The 18,195-nt window shown below is 40.1% G+C and overlaps 2 protein-coding genes across 2 annotated transcripts; one reads left to right on the forward strand and one right to left on the reverse strand.

The window, feature by feature from the left end:
* sspn (sarcospan (Kras oncogene-associated gene)) lies at positions 1-7,283 on the reverse strand. Its single transcript, XM_007250568.4, has 3 exons — positions 6,789-7,283; positions 3,993-4,079; positions 1-2,655 (listed from the first exon to the last, which is right to left on the reverse strand). Exons 1-3 carry the CDS (start codon positions 6,999-7,001, stop codon positions 2,296-2,298), a joined length of 660 nt encoding a protein of 219 aa, XP_007250630.1. The 5' UTR covers positions 7,002-7,283; the 3' UTR covers positions 1-2,295.
* Positions 7,284-11,689: 4,406 nt separating this feature from the next.
* On the forward strand, positions 11,690-17,298 carry bhlhe41 (basic helix-loop-helix family, member e41). Its single transcript, XM_007250572.4, has 5 exons — positions 11,690-11,914; positions 12,006-12,069; positions 12,861-12,968; positions 13,069-13,180; positions 13,871-17,298. Exons 1-5 carry the CDS (start codon positions 11,853-11,855, stop codon positions 14,740-14,742), a joined length of 1,218 nt encoding a protein of 405 aa, XP_007250634.2. The 5' UTR covers positions 11,690-11,852; the 3' UTR covers positions 14,743-17,298.
* Positions 17,299-18,195: the final 897 nt, after the last annotated feature.

Raw genomic sequence — 18,195 nt, forward strand, 5'->3', positions numbered from 1 at the left:
TAAAACAATATAAACGATAGTTTAATTTGGTAAATAAGTGATAAAATGCTCTTTTATCCCTTTTATGTTTCTGTCAGCATTTCGCATAGTAACAAGAAGACTTAGTCATAGATAGTCAAGACACAGTATTATTTAATATCACTTAAGAAAAAATAAACAGATTAAAATGCCAGGTATAAAATAGTTTGCAACGCTTTTTGCTGAGAAGTTAACACTGGAGATTTGTCATACGACCATGCTAACTGTTAAGGCTGTCAGTCTGAGAAAATTCCAATGCAAACAGTGACACAGTTACACAGTACAGAAAATACATACAATTGTATGAAAAAGGCACCCCAATAAGACATATTTTGTTCATTCCTGAAGTTATTTTTTTTTTCAATTCCTGAACATTTGAAAAAATATATGTTTTTTTGTGAACCTAAGGAATTAAAAGAATATAGATTATAGAAATGAGTTAGTTCCTATCTAACAAGGTGATTGTCTGAAAGGCATTCTAGGAATGCCAATATTGCACAATAATGGCACTCTGATTGAAGCTCCTAAAGTATTACGCTGCCCATACACACATAACCTTGCCATGACACCAGTTCTTACAAGACTAAACAAAACACCAGCCATAACAAAGCAGCAATAGTCCAGTTGTATCAGAAAACATCAATTGATAACTAAAACTAAAGCTAAAAGCTGGAGATTTCACACTGTTATTCACACAGCATCATACATAAGTACACTAAACACAGACGGAGCAGAGCAGTACTTTTGCTCGGTAGGTAGATAGATAGGTACAGTTGGTAGGTACTGTACTGTAGTGTGTGGTTTGAGACAAGGCCAATCAGCCAATCAGAGAGAGCATGATCTGCTGCACCATTTAAGGTACAACAAATACATTTATTAGAGAGTGGGCAAATATGAAACAAAGATCAGCTTCACATACAAGTAAGGTCTTATTAAATTACAGTGTTGGCAGTGTGTGAGCCATGGAGTTAATATAACCTGTAACATCTAATGTTTTGGCAGTTGCTTTAAACCCTGATAGTTGGGAAATTATGTATTATTACTCAACTTTTGTGACTGAATGATGGAGTCTGATGATGTTGGGGACTGATGCAGAGGTATACCTGATAGAATGACACTAATCCTACAAATAATTTTACATCTCAGAAGTGATAAATATATAATTTTTTACCTTAAAATCTACAATAATCTACACAATTAACAGTGACAATGGGTGGTATACTTACTATAATATCCTACACTTGAGGTTCATGCTACAACATTATCACTGGCACTGGTTGGTCAGTGGCAACTGTAGTATACCAGTGCCAGTATCTTGCATTGTAGCACTTCCTGTCATGTATCATTGCTTAAAAATAAGTTGTTGTGCAAATGTCCCTTCCAGTAATGTAGCAGGATGTAATTAACCAATTATGGCATGTTAGGACTGATTAGATACGTCAGAAATCGTAAACTGATGCTAATTTCCAACAACAAGAAGGCTCTGAAAATGAAACTATGACTCAAACACAGATTAAAATATATATTAAAGCACTTCCATTTCTCATTTCCCAGAAAGGAATGGCAGTTAAGGGGAACTGTGGAAGTCAATGCAAGAACTGCAAGACAAAGAAATATAACTAACTAATCATATGCTGGCAAGAAAGGCAAGGCAAACCCCTTGTATTACAGACAAGGATCTGCTGGTGTCAAAGTATTATTAACATAACAATAACAATAACAAAAAAATACATTTACGTTTAAACCTAGTTCTTTTTACTTCAGAAATGAACAAAATAGGTCAGGGGTGAGCAGACCTTTGCATAACACTCTTACTCTGTGAGAATGAATGCTCTCTTATTGCATCCCATATTCAGTTTGATAGATAAAAATAGCCTCCTTGGCACCGGCAAAGGCAAGTATACATTTACATTAGTGGAAATGTCCAGATGCCAATGTAGAAAAATACAACAGCTCTAAATATGGGACCATATTATATGCGCCAGCATTGTGCCAATACTACTCCAAGCTAAATGCCTGTAGTATAACCACCGCACCCACCCCTCCTTCCACACCCGCTGCCCCCATTAGCACGTTTACAGTACACTCTTGGTGCAAACCCTCACACACACACACACATACATATTGTTCAGAAAGGGCAGATCCTGACCTTTCCCTCAACTCGCACAACACACCCTCCAACACTCCACACATTTCCCTCCCCCAGGAGAGCTTTCTTCTTCTGCTTCAGATTCCTTCTCCAAGTTTCTGAAGAGTTTCTGGCCCTCAGTCCTGCCCTTAAACCTTCTGCCAGTGCTGGCTGGTGGGGGAGCCCATCTGCAGGCCTACAAAGAAGACCTGGTAGCGGTGCTTCCACATAATGAAGGCCCCCAGCAAGCAGACAATGGCCTGGGCTAAGTTGAGCACCATCTGCAGCAGGTAGTAGAGCATGAGCGTGCTCGTGACGGCAGAGCAGTCGCTCACCTGGGCGTAGGTAAAGGTGCGAGCAATGGGGTCTTCAGGCTCCAGTGTGCATATGCAGTCCTCCGCTACCTCCCTGCACACAAAGCCGTTGGTGAGGGAGTAGTGGTGGCCTTGGAAGGCGATGACCAGGATGGAGATGACCAGTCCCACCGAACACAGGAGGAAGTAGAGGAACTGCAGTGTGGAAGGAGGTTTAATAGAAAAAGTAGTTAAATAACAAAACAGAAGAGTTCAAATTCAGGAATGATGCTGCTGTGGGAATGCGATTTGAAGTCCAAAGTCTTAAAGCCTGAAATGTATCTTTTGTACTTTTGAAATCAATTGTGTCTTTTCTAGCTGCCTTTCGAACATGTTATCACAACAAGATGATCATCTGTCACGGTTCCTGTTTGCCTTTCACCTCTGTTGGTCTAGTGTTCCAGTCATGTGCTTGTGTGTTTGTTTCTGTTTTGATTCTACAGTGACATGCTACTTTTCAAAGAATAGGAAACAGTACTGTGTGCCATGACTTTTGCCATCTTCTTTGGAAGCTAAAGAAGGCTGAACTGAGCTGTGTGTTGTGCATGTGGGGTCTTGAATTGAATGTGGATGTGATTTCTTGTGATGTGGTTTCTTTCCTGTAACAAGAACAATTCTATCCAGATGCCCCGGTCACAATCAATACTACTGTGAGTGTTAAAGTCTTGTATGATGTATTCATGGGACACTGGTTTAAGGAATGTTAAAATTCACTAAATAACATGTCCCAAACATCTGGCATCCACCATCAGGTCTAGCATGAACTTGCCATGAGCACAATGGAAAACTGGCTGTACTGTTGCTTGCTTTTTAATGACTTGCTTTTGTAGCCTTTTTTTATTTTAATTAGATACTACTTCACAGTGACCTTTAAAGCATCCACAAATTATGCCTGATGGGATGCAAAGAGGAATCAATTTATGTCCAAATTGAAACGCAGTATCCTAGTCTTGTTAGACACAGTTTACACTTGGTCACTTCATGTAATAAGTATCTTGATTGTATGCTTATATGTGTTTTGCCACATGCATTTAGTGTTGCTGGTTAAACGAGTCTCTGGTTAGTCAAAGTGAAATCACACTATCTTGTTGCACAGAAATTATTACTGGTATTTCAGTTGTAGTGAAAGGGGTTTCAGTTGTCACATGTGTCCTGGAGAGACTTTAAAAAAGGCAATGTAAAAGTTCTTTACTAGTTTAAAGTTTTTTTTATGTTTATGCTTGATATGATTTTCAGTCCTGCATTAAAAACAAAAATCCAAAGTTTTTTTTCTTAATATCGCTAAAATTGTACAATATTAAGTATTTACAAGTAAAGATAAATGGGACTGAAGATAAATGTGTGAATGTTTCTTTCTCCAATCTATACACTGCAGCTCTGGTAAATATCACATCCACATTCAATACAAGATATTCCACATGCATATCCTCCTAGTTAGAGCAGCTCTTTAAGTTTTCATAGCACATTTTTTTGGAATTCCCTCGTTTTCTCACCTTTATAATGAACTGCATGGAGGTTCTCTCATCAGGCAGGTAGGCGATACAGTAAAGGACAAATCCCACTATAGACACCACACAGAGCTGCAACACAGCACATAGAGAAACACATTAAAACAGCCTGTGTTACTGAGCCCTCCAAATTTAATACAATAATTTAAAAACAAATTACATCTGCAAATTAACCCACTTCTAAGATTTTGGATTTTCTGTACAAACTTAATGACCTTCTGCATCCCACGGTCAGACACTTTTCAGTGTTGCCATTGTATCCCATGTTATAAACACATACCATCCTACTGGATTGGCCTAATCTCATTTTCAGGCCTGTTAGACGGTCTCTTCATTTCTCCGCTGCTGCCGGCCTGCCCCTGGTTGTTGTAATCAGTATTGTGCAACTCAGCACTGAGTTGTCATCTGATAGTATACTCACTGCCTTTGCCAAATTAAATAGTTTTTTTCCCCCCTTTCTAAGATAACGCTCTCTTTCTCAGTGCTATTGGAGTCTTGTGACTAACGTGCAGTATCTAATTTGATTGTTTTTTCCAGGTTCTTAAGCGGAGAAATCTTGGTGACCTCAGTGTTTTTCTCCAGCAGTGGTGGTCTCGTGAGGCCTGAACTCGGGATATATCGCAATGTCCAGAGACACTCTGATGATGTGGAGGCATGAGCATAGAGAGGGAGGATACAAGCACTTTCTTAAAAAAAAAAAAACCTTTGAGAGCGTAAACAAGCAACTTTGCATGACCACTTACAAAGCCTTCATTCAGGCCTGTGAAACCTGTTAAATCTGTCCATTAATGTGTGTAATAATCAATACCATGCAGTTTAGAACATAGACATAGATAGGACCATTCTGTTCTATTGCAAATTATGTGCACACCATTCTATCCCACACGCCCAAACCTCAATCTGAATCCTTTATTAATCATGTGGTAGCTGTTGACACTGGAACTGTCACTTTAAGAAAGTCTGTGGCATTCAGCCTCTATCTGCATTAACTATGAACTATGATCTTGGTCTGAGATAAGAATAGGCAATATAATACAGTAATATGGTGCAATATAGCTGTAATGTTACAAAATCACTCCAATATCAAAATAATAAACATACAATTTCTGAATTAAATCCAGGTCAGGTTTCAAGTGACATTGTGAGTTTAAACTGAATTCAAAACTTTATAGACACTGCACAGTTGAGAAGAGTTGAGAACCCATCCATGGCAGTAAACATACACACTAGTGATGTGGGGCAGTAAGGATGTGCACCCAAGGTGCAGTTGGGCTTAGGTGGAATGGATGCTGAGGGAGGAGAAATGACTGTTCCTTCAGGCCATATAATACATTCCTACTAAGGGTATTGAACCAACAACCTTCTGATCTCAAACCTGTTTATGTTATTTTTAGGCCAAGAATTATTCCTTTAAAAAGCATACATTGTCGATCTTGAACTGTGTTCGGTTGTGCACACAGAGCTTTTAACAGCAGGATGTTATAGTAATTATGTCCAATGCCAAGCAGAGACTAGAGTTCAGCTGTTTATTGGCAGGATCTTGGTAATATGACTTTGTGTTCTCATAGTATGAAAATCATATTAATTAAATCTGAGTAAATTAAAGTTTACTTTTTATGCAATAATTACAGTGGGATGGAACAATTGCCACCAATGTTTACATTTAAATAACTAAAATTTTACAAAAAATATTGTGATATATCTCTTAAACATATAATCGAATCCTCACAGCAATGTTTTCTAACAGCTTGTGGAAAGAGATTTTAACCCAATTTTCAGAAGAACCATTGGACATAGTTCATAAAGAAATATAATTCAGCTATAACATCAGACAGACACTAATAGTCACCTTCTACTTTCAGAGGTTGTTTGAGTTCAGTTTATTTATTTATTTATCTTTTCAAAACAAAAAGCTTTTGTACTGAAGCTGTTATCTAGATACTCTAGATCTTTCCTTGGGCAACAGGAAATCATTCTGACTTCACTGGTGTGACATTGTTTTAACAAAATAATTGGGCCAGGATCTGTTCAGGCCATTACAGAGCAGTAATCTGTATATGGATGCTCTACAATAGCAATAACTGTACATTTTTATTGACAAAAATACTTTATATATAAATTATTTAAAGTATTTAATATAACGACTCTCCTACCAAAAGGGTTCTTTGTAGCAATTACTACAGAGTAATACTAAAGGGCCAATCCGTTAAGTGTTTTTAAAGAACCATCCAATGAAAGGTTTTTTAGGCCAATGTTTCTTAAGCCTGTCCTCAGAGCTTTGTACACAGTCCACATTTTTTTTGTTCTATCTCTACTCTGTGTAGGGACTTCTTGTTCTATGGCACCCCCAATGATCTATTTTTGGAGCTTTATTTTTATAAGAGAGTATGGCAAAACAGTCACATTTATTTCTATAGGGCTAAAACCAAAGTTAGTTCCCTAGTTACCAATGTGTCCAATTTGTCCAAAATAGCTCCCAAACTTGTAGCTGTACTTGTGTTTGTGTATTATTGTAATATTGAAGTTGCCCTGCTCCAGTGAAATGTACAGACCCACTCAACCATGTAAACACATGCACACAGAGACAGTGTAACATTATATGAGGCTCCATTACAGCTGCAGTGTCTGCATGGTAGTGTGTCTACTGGTTTGTTAGGGTGATGAGGGCTGATGTGCTGGCCTCATGCTCGGCCCAGGCAGTGTGGGTAGGCATGGCATGCTGGGAGCTGAGGAAGAGGAAGGTGGTGAGCGAGAGGAAGAGGAGGAGACTGAGATGCTTACGATGATGCCGGCCCAGTGAGGCGTCTCCCTGGCCAGCAGAGAGGGGCTGATGGTGGCCATGAGGAAGGCCACGGTGGCTGTGGAGATGCCCAGCAGCAGCTGCAGCAGGGCGACGAGCAATGGGAAGCGGCAGCCGCAGCATTTGTGTGCATCTTCCGGCCTGTCTGGCTTCTCACCTCCACCGGACCCCCCTGGACTCTTCTGTGACCCCATGCTTCCTCCTGATGACCTCCTCCTCCCGGCTTACTCTTCCTCTAAACTGGGAGCTTTTCTCAGCCTTGCCTGCTCCACTCCTTCCTCTTCTTCTAGTGTTTTCTTCTGCTCTCTTTCGCCTGACTGCCCTTCCACAGTGCTGCCTGCCAGCCCCCCTGCTTTGCCCTGCCCTTCCCTATGTTCCCCCTCTCCTCCCCTCCCTGCCCAGCTAGTGGGCTCCTCTCTGAGCAAAGCCCTTCTATTTGGAACCAGAGAGGGCTCTGAACTAATATGGAAAACATTTGGAGCGAAGCTGCCTGAGAGCTACATATAGAGCAGAACGCAGCAGAGGAGAGGAAACGGAGGGAGGGAGCGAGAGTGGAGGGAAGACTAAGAAAGGGGGACTCCAACACACGACCAGAACAACTGCTGTAGACACTAACTAACAGTGCTGGGAAAGAGTTCTCAGCCCAGAACCAGGAAAAGGTGCAGAGAGCAGGGATGAGGGCTGCCAGTGACGTCCCACTGCACTGTCAAACATGTGGGTGAATGCATGACTTGGGCCAAGTGCTGCCACACACATGCTGCGCGATCTCTTTATAATGATGTTGGAACTGTCACATGATTTCCATGGAGAAGTAATGTGACCTGCAGGCATGTGAGAGCGTTACAGCTAATCCCTGATAAATATTATTCTAATGTACTCACCCAGTTTAGTATATACCCTGTGCATGGTAAAAATATTTAGTAAAACTAAGGTTTTAGAACATCTGCTCATTCATTGTTTCTTCCAAAATCTTGTGTATTAAAATTGTTTTATTGTACTACAGTAGTTATTAAAATAACTGTCCAAGGAAAGGTTTCTACTAGATTTTTGAGCATTGCTGTAAGACTTTAAGTGCATTATGTTGAATAATCACCACCCTACCTCATCCCCAAATCCCCAACTCATCCAACTCAAAAGTATTGGATGAAACGCCATCATTCCAGGGAACACAGTTCTACCACAGCTCAAAGGCTTTATACCCCTCCAGCCCACACCGGGCATTTTGGTATGGTGTCAATAGGTTCAATTCTATCTGCTCCAGGCTTGGACATGTTTGGAAAATAAAACTAAAAATGTTTTATCATGCAAAAAAAAAAAAAAAGTTTATTGTCTTACCTGTATTGCATGTCAGTGTATACTGTAGTTCCCTTGTGAAGAAGTGCACTCTGACATCTCTTCATGCCAATATCTGCAATATATACACACTATCAAGATGGTAGAGACACTGCTCCACACTGCACAACCATCATATCAAATTCCAACATAACAACATAACACCGTCAGTACAGCTGTGTCTAAACTATAAACTGTGACTAAGACAAAGGAACAAAATCTTATAAAATCACCAAAGCTGGATTAACACCCACAGTGTTTCTCTGAATCATTTAGCTCTGTTGGAGAACAATTAGGTTTATTTTCCTGAGTAGCCTTATCCAAACTCCACTGATGGAAGTGTAAGCGCACAAAGGAATCAACAAATATGAAATTTCACATAGGTCTAACAATATATGTTCAGTAAAACAAGAAAGTGCACAAGCACTCTAGCAAATGTTTTTGGAGTTGAATTTACCATTCTAGCATTTGCGACATACAGAAAAGCAGTTCTCTTTGAAGGTTTTCTTGGACCTCGACTCAAACTCCACCATTCCTGTTAACTGCCATTTTAATAAGATTAGAAATTACTACCAGAAAAACCTCCTGCATAATTGTGGTGATAAATTATTTTAGTTTTTATTAAGTGCCAGGCAGCTTCTTAGAGGATGACTGCAGATTAGTAAGTCTATTTATAAAGCTTTAATGTTTGCATAACTTCATCTTTCCCAGTAAAACTATTAACAACCCAACTAACTAACTAATAAGAAATAATTAAGAGCTCAAATTTTTGGGGTGTCCAAATTTTGCATTTTGCTCCTTTTCCTTTTTAATGTAGAGTTTTACAAAGCAAAAATAATACAGTACAATAATAATACAGTACAATAATTCAGTTGAAAATCTAAAAAAGCACTGAGTATGTTATGAACATTGTTACTAACCTGTTCCAACTTTTTAGAACCTGTCTGCTGTCCATGGTAGCATCCTGGCTCCATCTTTGCTGAGCTTGGCTGTTAGAATACTGGCTAACCTGGCCCAACTCTGCTGAGCCTGGCTGATAACCTAAATATTTGTCTGGTCACTTTTAGTGTGAACATTTCATGCTGCACTCTGCCATCTTGCATAAACAGTTCTATGTGGGTGGTCTTGTCTCTCATTAACTTAAAGATGTGTGACTTTTTTTTAATTATTTTTTGTTTGCTGCTAAATTAAAATTTTAGATTTAGCACGTTTCATTTTGTGGTGAGGACACAGACACAAAAATATTTTAAAATTGTTCTTTTGGAAGACTTTTCTTATATTTTTAAAACAGTGGGATTAAAGGTTGTTACTGTCTTGTTTTGTTGTGTTGTAAATTCCATGACATAAGAAGTTTTACTTCTCTTACACATAATCACACTGCATTTACAGTTTAATGATGCAGACGTTTTGTAACATTTCTTATGTAAACGAATGAAACGTGTGGGCATATATTTGCATAAATTAACTCAAAATAGCCATACTTCGTGAGTGCTGATGTTGTCACTGGTCTACTCTGAGGGAATATAGTCTGAGAGAGATTTCTGGAGGAGGCTGCTTTAAAATCTGATCTCTGTTCATTAGATAAGCGCTGCTGTGTGATTGTGTGAAGTTGGAGACGGTGTTTATGTGAGAGTTGTGGTCTTCGCCCTCTCGTGCCCCTCCACCCTGCCCCTCACAGGTTCACGCACCGCGCGCGTGATGCTGCACTTTTTTGCTGTAAAGTTTTTCAGTGCGCGCGCATCGTCTAGCGCCGCGCACGTGTTATAGCACGCAGCGCGAGGATCCAGGAGCAGGACATTCTCCTGTTTGTTTTCGAGCATAAACGCTTGGAATTTTTTTGCACAGTGGTCGCTGGAGGTTGTTTGCAAGCGCGTGCAGGTTTTCGCGGGTCTCCAAATCCACTAATGTCTTGTCCGGACATTAACGCGCGCGCTTACCGGACTGCATGGTGCAGCCCTACACGTGAGGCTCTTTCAGAGCTATCGCGCGTGCGCTCTCCCTCGCCTCACGGAACGCTCTATGAAGCGCTGATAGGGTTTTGGACTTCTTTTACCGCCCGATTTCAGACAGGCCCAGCCCATCTTCACTCTGATTGGCCAGTAGTTTATACTAATGTCACTGTTTTTATAACCCACCCATATTCGCTGTCATTTTCCACCACTTTTCGTGCACACAGCAAACACACACTAATGCCACAACATAGTCTATTTTCTTACAGTCTTGGTGCATTGTTGGAAAAAGTGGTACAGTTTACGTTCTCAATAAGATTATTCGCAAATGAAATTATAAGGCACCTTAGGGGAACATTGCAGGTTGCTTCTCAGTTTTAAATGGAAAAGTTTCTCAGTTTAAATGGAAAAGTTCCCCAACATTTGCATTGGTTTCTGGGCCTATAGTTTCACTAGCTGTACATTAACTCAAATGTAGCATTACCAAATCAAGACAGGTTGTGCCACAAAAACTAGCATATGCATGTACCCCTAAGTGTGTGAAAGCTGTGATGAAACTAAAGACAATAAAAATATGGCTCATTCAAAGATACAGGAATCACCTTTGCCAGCAGGTCCTAAAACACAGGCTACATCCTTAAGATAACTATTTCTAATACTACAAATATATACTACTTGTTTGTATTATATTTATATAGAATGAACTGTGGCATTGCAGTGTAGAACGAAACATTTAAATAATATTTTGTATTATTATTAATAATAATAATAATAATAATAATATTTTCTGTGGGAATCACCTTTTAACCTTAAAGCATTGTGAGTGTAGATTCGGAGCCTCAACCATTCAAAACAATACATTTGGCAGACACTTTTATCCAAAGCAACTTACAAATAATGATGTACATTTAGCAATAGAGGACACAGAAGTTCAAGGCAAAACCATTTTTAGGCAGGTCTAAAGAAAGCCAAAGGGAAATAGTGTAATAGAGGAGGGAAGGATGGGAAGAAGGAAATGAGGTTAGAAGTGGTTAGTTTGTTAGAGGTGTTAGGAGAGTAGGTACTGTTTGTCATTATCGTACATGGATGGCAGCGCAAGGAACTGAAGCTAGTGTTATGGGATGTAAACAGTGGTTTCTAATAAGCTTATTGTTTTAAATATCAGGGCTCTTCGTATTCTAGCAAGGAGGTGTGGAGCTACTTTGAGCCTGGATAACGATGGAAAAAGTGATTGGGGCAAATTATGCCCTGTGTCACCCAGCCTGAAGTGTGTTTGGAAAAACTGTTAAAATTTCTGGATCTCAGAACGCTGTGGGAGAACGGTGTGCTGTTCATCAAAGGTAAGTACTTTTTTTATCATGTTTTACTACACCTAAAGTCCATTTTACTCCAAAGTTCTCATTTAACATTGTCACAACATTGCCGTGTTTGTCAGGTAAGCCCCGCCCTCGTGTATTACGATTGGCTGGGAGTCCTGTAGCGGATTCAGCGGGTGAATTTTACCTGTAGCCAATCACAGCAGCGCAGGGCGGAGCCACAGAGAAAACGGGTGGGAAACAAACGACAAAAAAACTTCACGCCTCGGCAAAGTGGCAGCCGAGCTCAGGCGAGTGCAGACATCATTCTGAAAGTGCTGCACTGCTGCACATACACAACCCTCACCTCCCTTAACACTTTCACCGCTCTCGGAAATACAAAACCGACCTTAGAGAACAGATCTCCCTCTGAACTACGAGAAGAGGTGGATGAAAGAAGGAGAAAGTTATGGATGAAAGAATAGCGCGACTGCAGGACAGACCTTTCCTGGATCATGCAGATTTCTTGGGGTGAGTGCTGTTTGTATCAGTGTTTACTGACTCTCTGCTTACAGTTGAATAAGTTCTCTAAGTGCTGTGTGTGGTTGTTGTTTTGTTTTAGGGTCGAGTATTCGTCTCTGTACATGTGTAAATCAAAAAGAGGAATGAAGAGAGAGGAAGGAAAGGTGAGAATCGCTTATTTAAACACTTATATATAGATAATAAAACTCATCTTTCCCAGCCAGCACAGTATGTTATCTTTCTGACTGCCTTTTCTTTTGGTGCCATACTGTTGTCTGCTTGGCGATTTGTACGTTGTCACCACGTTGAAACATAGTAATTTCTTAGAAAGTTGTGAAAACAATATCCGATATTTTCTAAAAGGTTTTGACAGCGTGTGATGACAACAGACTACTGTAAAAGACAGTTACAATTAGTCCGCATTTTGCTAAAATGATTCCGTGCGGTACCATTTCTTAACTCTTAAAAGTCCGAACCATCATATAATTGCTAGAAAATGTGAGTTAAATAAATACATCTAAAATGTATATGATTTAGAGCATCCGATATTTACTTATATATGTTTTTGAATATTTACTGCATGATTTTCAGTTTTTTTAAACAAACTAAGTCATACAGAACAAAATCACTTTAATCCTTATCTTCCTGGCTGCCGTTAAAATATTGCACAAATCAGTTCTGACTGAATGTAGTTTGTATCTGTATGTAGTTATCTAATTGACAACCTTCCTGAGACAACGTCAATATTAACACATTTTGACATTTTAACTTGATAGCAACGTTCTGTATTTGCTGGGCTATAATAATGCATATATTTAAATATTATACATAATTTATTTATATCCATATTTATTAAAATTAATTAATTAGTATTTAAATAAAATCATGTAAAAATTGATTGTTGATGTTTAAAGTGCTGGCATTTTTCACACTTTATTTTAATTTTCAAACACAGGACGCTTACAAGTTACCCCACAGACTGATTGAGAAGAAGAGGAGGGACAGGATAAATGAATGTATCGGACAGCTGAAAGACTTACTACCCGAACATCTAAAGCTGACGGTAAGCTATTCCCAAGTTTGTCGGTTTTGCACAAACCTGCATTTCCAGACTCTTATGAAAGTTGATGGCTAATAAACTTCTATTTGGTATGTTCCTGTAGACGCTGGGTCATCTAGAGAAGGCGGTGGTTCTGGAGTTAACTCTGAAGCACTTGAACGCTCTGACGGCGGTAACAGAGCAGCAGCACCAGAAGATCATCGCTCTGCAAAACGGTAAAGGAGCTGAATTAACATCTTCAGAGTTTATCTGTAGAGTCCTGCTGGACTTTTATTCATTTAAATGGATTTTTTTGTACATTTATTAAGCTTAATCTCAGTCTAAATGTTACTATACCACCTTAAATTCTACTATACTACTGACTGACTATACTACTGTACTATACTATGCTATGATATGCTATTTAATATTAGTTACTTGGCTTAAACTTAAACACCTGGGGCACAAACATAGTCTAATACCACCTCACAAGTACACTGTAAGTCTAAAGGTTTGCACACACCCACATACAGAACTTGTCTAGTCCCTAGAGAGAAGTATCACCACAAGAATAGGATAAACAACAATCCCTTCACACCATACCTAATGTGACGAGGTCTGGGCTAGAGGGATATCCCCAAATCCCTAAAGTATTGAGCTGTAAAGCAGTGAAACTGTAATCTGTGGAGTTCAGGAGTTAAGGAACAAGTAGAGAGCCTTTCGTGGACATTAGAGAAGGTTACTCCTACAAAAGAAGAAAAAACTCTTTTTAATACCCTAGACTTTGGACGTAACAATAGGCAAATGTGCCAGTACCTTGGTTCATATAGTGTAGTTTTAGTATAAGTTAGTAGAAAGGTGTGATATAGTGAATGAAAATAATCTCAAACTGATGCTTATAGCTCTCCTCTCCTCCTCTTTGTTAGGTGACCGGTCACTGAAGTCCTCCATCCAAGCTGATCTGGACACCTTCCATTCAGGCTTCCAGGCGTGTGCCCGGGAGGTGGTGCAGTACCTTGGCAAGGTGGAGAAGTGGACAAGCCGTGAGCAGCGCTGCACCCAGCTGGTGGACCACCTGCATAAAGTGTCTGCACAGCTCCTGCAGCACCCACTGACCAATGGTGAAGGCCATGAGCGTGAGGGTCACGCCAAAGACGGTCATGCCAATTGCGTGCCAGTCATCCAGAGGACTCAGCACCAAGAGCTGAATGAGAATGACACAGACACTGACAGTGGCTATGGTGGTGAGGTGGAGGTGAAGAGTGATGGGCGGCCAGACAGAGTAGGGGACGCTGGGGCAGTAAAAGGACTTAAAATCAAGCAAGAATTTGGGAGCGATGAGCAGCGGCCGGCCAAAAAGCCCAAGCTTAGTTGGTCGGCAGGTGGTGCTGCTGGCACGGACGCTGCCAGCCGACCGGAAATGGCTTTTATGAACTCACTGATGGCGGGAATGGCAGGCGTGGGGCAGCAGACACCCTTCTGCATGCCTTTTTACTTCATCAACCCATCAGCAGCTGCCTCATATGTGCCCTTTCTGGACAAGAGCCATATGGAGAAGCTGGTTTATCCGCTGGCAACCCCTTTCCCCTGGCTCTATCCAGGGCTGCCCACTGCAGCAGCTGCTTTCAACTCCAAAAGCTTCGAGACCCCATCCAAGGATGAAGATTCTTCTCCTTCTCCTTCTGCTACTGATCTGGAGAGCCGAGCAGAGGCCTCCTCGCCTTTAGCAGAGGAGCACGGCTCAGAAATTGAAAATACAGAAGAGCAGAGCCAAAGTGAAGAAAATGAGGGTACATAGACCATCTGTCAGTTCTCACCTTGTTTTTTTTTTTGGCTTGTAAAATTGCGTAGCCTATTTATCCGTTCCTTAATTTAATGGTCGTAGAGTGTTCTGTAGCCCTGTAGATGTTTCTATGGAGTTTCCTGGCGAAATCTGTACTTTCATTTTGTATCTCTTTTTAAAAGAAACAGTTTGGCGAAAATCAAATGAGCAAAGTTTTCCTTACAACTCAAAGGTGATCAGCTAGTGACACAATTTGTTGTTCAAAGTTGGCTTCTTTGGAACAGTAATAAAATAAATGCAAATACTAAATGTTGGGTGACCGCAGACTTTCATTACCTGTTAGCTACTTTAGCCCAAAACTAAATAAGCCAATAATGGACACCAACTATGTCTTTGTTGATCATCTTCATTTGGGATATGGAGAATGTTGTGCAGGTTTGATTTTTGACCAAACTGTTACTTTAAGTGTTTGCAGAACAGGGTTTTATCGTCCAGTTGGTCTTTAGCTACTGTGGGGAGAATGACTGGGGGACGTTGTAACAACTCAGTGCCTTCTGCACTCAATCCTTGAGCTATTTTGAATGGAAATCGACAGTGATTGACAAGCCTATGTCTGTCATTATAGCCATTATTAATCAATGGCATTAAAGCGTCTTAAGCAAGAAAAACAAAAACGCAGATTTGTTCTTTTTTTTGTTATTTGCTTAGGAAATGTAGTCTAGTGCAATACTCCATTAACGCTCTGTGAGCTACAACCAACTGCACCTCTTTTTATCAAGGATTTGGAAACATATTGGCCTCTTGGATGTACCGTATGATAGTGACCTCAAGCAAGCTGAAGCACCTGCTTTAGCAACTTTTTTAATTTTTTTGGTATAACTACTGGATTGATGGTGAGGATCGTTTTTTTTTGTTTTGTTTATTTTTTTGTAATCTTCAGTGCTTGAAAATAGTTACTTAAATACCTCAACATACTTTTAGCATTTAGACATTTTAGATCAGGATCCGTTCATTCCTAGAGAGTCCTAGAGAAAATGCTCCTCTGGCAGGGGTACTGCAGTAACTTTCTTGGATAGGATGGGAGTGGTTTCTGTTTAAATAAAAAAAATAAAAACGTAACAATCCTCTGACATACTGTTACGACAGCCCCCTGCTCTCTCCCCCCGACTCTCCAGTAACCCATTCGGACTTAAGTTTAAGTGAGAAAGGTGTGGAATGGCACTTTGAATATTAAAGGCTTGGAGGTGACTGTGATTCAAGGATGTTGACTTCAGGCCAATTTTTGGACAAATTTATAAGGCTAAGCTGGACTAAACCACACCATCTGTGTGAGCCTGGGACTTACTGTGTGTCTCCTTGGAGAAACGGTTTTTATGGCCCCTGTGAAGGGCGGTCCCCAGCAAAAACAACCAACAAAAATATGTTAGCACCTTATGGAACTTTGATATTGAATGTAATGTGTGTTTTGGTAGATCTGAAAGTTTGTAAATATTCTGATTAAAAAGTAAAACTTTAATCCGCAAGGTAAAGTGCACTTGTTCATGCCTTTTCTGTTCCTTCAACACACTCCTCACATGCACCTGTTTCTAATCCATTGCCCTTTGTATTCCAACTGTAATAAGTATTTTCTTAACAAAATCCTGACTGACTGGCAATTCTCAGACTCAATGTATCTTGAATAAATGTACAAATGACAGTATATATAATAGCTACACGTTTCAGTACTTCAGTTCTTTCAGTCAGCTTTCGGGTGTCATGCTTTGTTGATAAATGCCTATGATTTCAGTAGCTGTCTGGCTAAAGCAATTAAAGCAACGTGTGTATTTTGCCTTACTTAGTACTGCTTTCATCCACAACATTAAATGGTGAGATGATGTAACACTGGCTAAGGTCCCAATCAGCAGTCACGGCAGAGAACAACTTTTCAGGCAAGTTATTATTACTACAGCAACAACAAAGGCTTCATTGCTTTTTAAATAACAAAAAGAAAAGTGTGTATCTGCGGGTGTGTATTCACCGCGGCCTGTGCTACTAAACTCAGAGCTGCACCTGTGGCCGCAGCAGTCTCTCTGGTGTAACAGCTGCTGACTGGGACTTTACGTCTTGTGTAACATGCAGAGTGCATGTTGCTCTGCACGTGCCCACACAAGAATGCAGACGACCTTGGACTGGAGGAATGTAAGAAGGACGCATTGATTTTACTACCTTAAAAGATCAATGTTGGACTGTGACAAGGAGCTTTCCTGTTGTTCTAAGTTTGTAATGTTTCTTTAAGTTTGTCAGAAGTGAGGAGAATGGTAAGAATGACCATTAACTTTGGCATCGAGTAATTTGGTAGGCCCCTTGTTCTTAGCTTCTTTGCCACAGCTGTCTTCTTGGCCTAAGCAGCAGCACGTGTCATGTAAATAGTATGTGAATATGCTCAATGTCCAATGTTCATGTTGTAGATGATTTATGGATTTTATAAAGGATAAAACTGAGCAACTGTTGCACATTTTTTTCCGTTAACGCTTTACACTGTTGCTGTTCTAAATTATTGCCGCACAGTTGTCAAATAAACTTCAAAAACTACCTGATGTCTCCTCATGCTTCATTTTGCTCTTTTTACTACACACTACAATGTACACTTCTGTAGTTTGCCTCTTTGGAACTATCTGTTCTCCCCAAAGCAAGGTTGTATTACAGTCTTGCTAGATAGCTTTTTTTAAGACAGCCTGTTCAAAGGGATCAGTCAAGAGCTGGAGTTACACCAGAACTTGACTGAAACCAAAGACACGTGATACACTGTTTGCATATGCCTCAGTGAGGGTGCGGACACTTCATTCTAAAGGCCAGCTTGGTTTTGAAAACACTTCATATCGAAAGCAGCAGTGACTAAATGACTCCTGTTCCCGGTCACTGAACACTGGATAATGGTCACTGTACTTTCATAGTATTTAATGGTGGTGAGACACAAAGATCAGCTGATCTAGAAGGCACTTAGCTGGAATGTACAGTAAGCCAAGGTTTAGCTGCTGTCATGTGATATTTGAGGGATTAAAATATAGACATGATTGCTCACTTTACAGAAAAGAGGCAAAACAACATCATTTATGCATGAGTGGTGGATTTCTGATATTTCTCAGCACCCTTCAGAACAACCTTATGCAACATGTTTATGTCTGTGTTACAGTAAGTACAACAGGATGACATTGACCAATTATATCAGTGGACCTGTAGAGCCCACAGAGTTTATTATACAGTAGGGTTATACAACCATGTAGGATTGAGTCACACGTCAGGACCCACCCACATATCTATAAAATGTTTTTGACTAGTGGGCGTACATATGACATGACATGATTTAATGAGGACAATGTCACTTCATAATGGTCATAACGGTCACATGTTAAGCACTAAAAGTACCTATATTTATTTTTTACAGTAAAAGTACAGCCTCTGTGAGCTTCATACATCACAGCTGTATAC

The sequence above is a fragment of the Astyanax mexicanus genome, chromosome 9 (assembly GCF_023375975.1).
Source record: "Astyanax mexicanus isolate ESR-SI-001 chromosome 9, AstMex3_surface, whole genome shotgun sequence".
Classification (NCBI taxonomy): domain Eukaryota; kingdom Metazoa; phylum Chordata; class Actinopteri; order Characiformes; family Acestrorhamphidae; genus Astyanax; species Astyanax mexicanus.

Coding starts and splice junctions, on each gene's coding strand:
- bhlhe41 (XM_007250572.4), top strand. CDS start 11,853: ATGGATGAAAGAATAGCGCGACTGCAGGACAGACCTTTCCTGGATCAT. Junction 12,070..12,860: donor TGAAGAGAGAGGAAGGAAAG/GTGAGAATCGCT, acceptor TTTCAAACACAG/GACGCTTACAAGTTACCCCA. Junction 13,181..13,870: donor GATCATCGCTCTGCAAAACG/GTAAAGGAGCTG, acceptor CCTCTTTGTTAG/GTGACCGGTCACTGAAGTCC.
- sspn (XM_007250568.4), bottom strand. CDS start 7,001: ATGGGGTCACAGAAGAGTCCAGGGGGGTCCGGTGGAGGTGAGAAGCCA. Junction 4,080..6,788: donor CTCACTGGGCCGGCATCATC/GTAAGCATCTCA, acceptor GCTGTGTTGCAG/CTCTGTGTGGTGTCTATAGT. Junction 2,656..3,992: donor CCATGCAGTTCATTATAAAG/GTGAGAAAACGA, acceptor TCCACACTGCAG/TTCCTCTACTTCCTCCTGTG.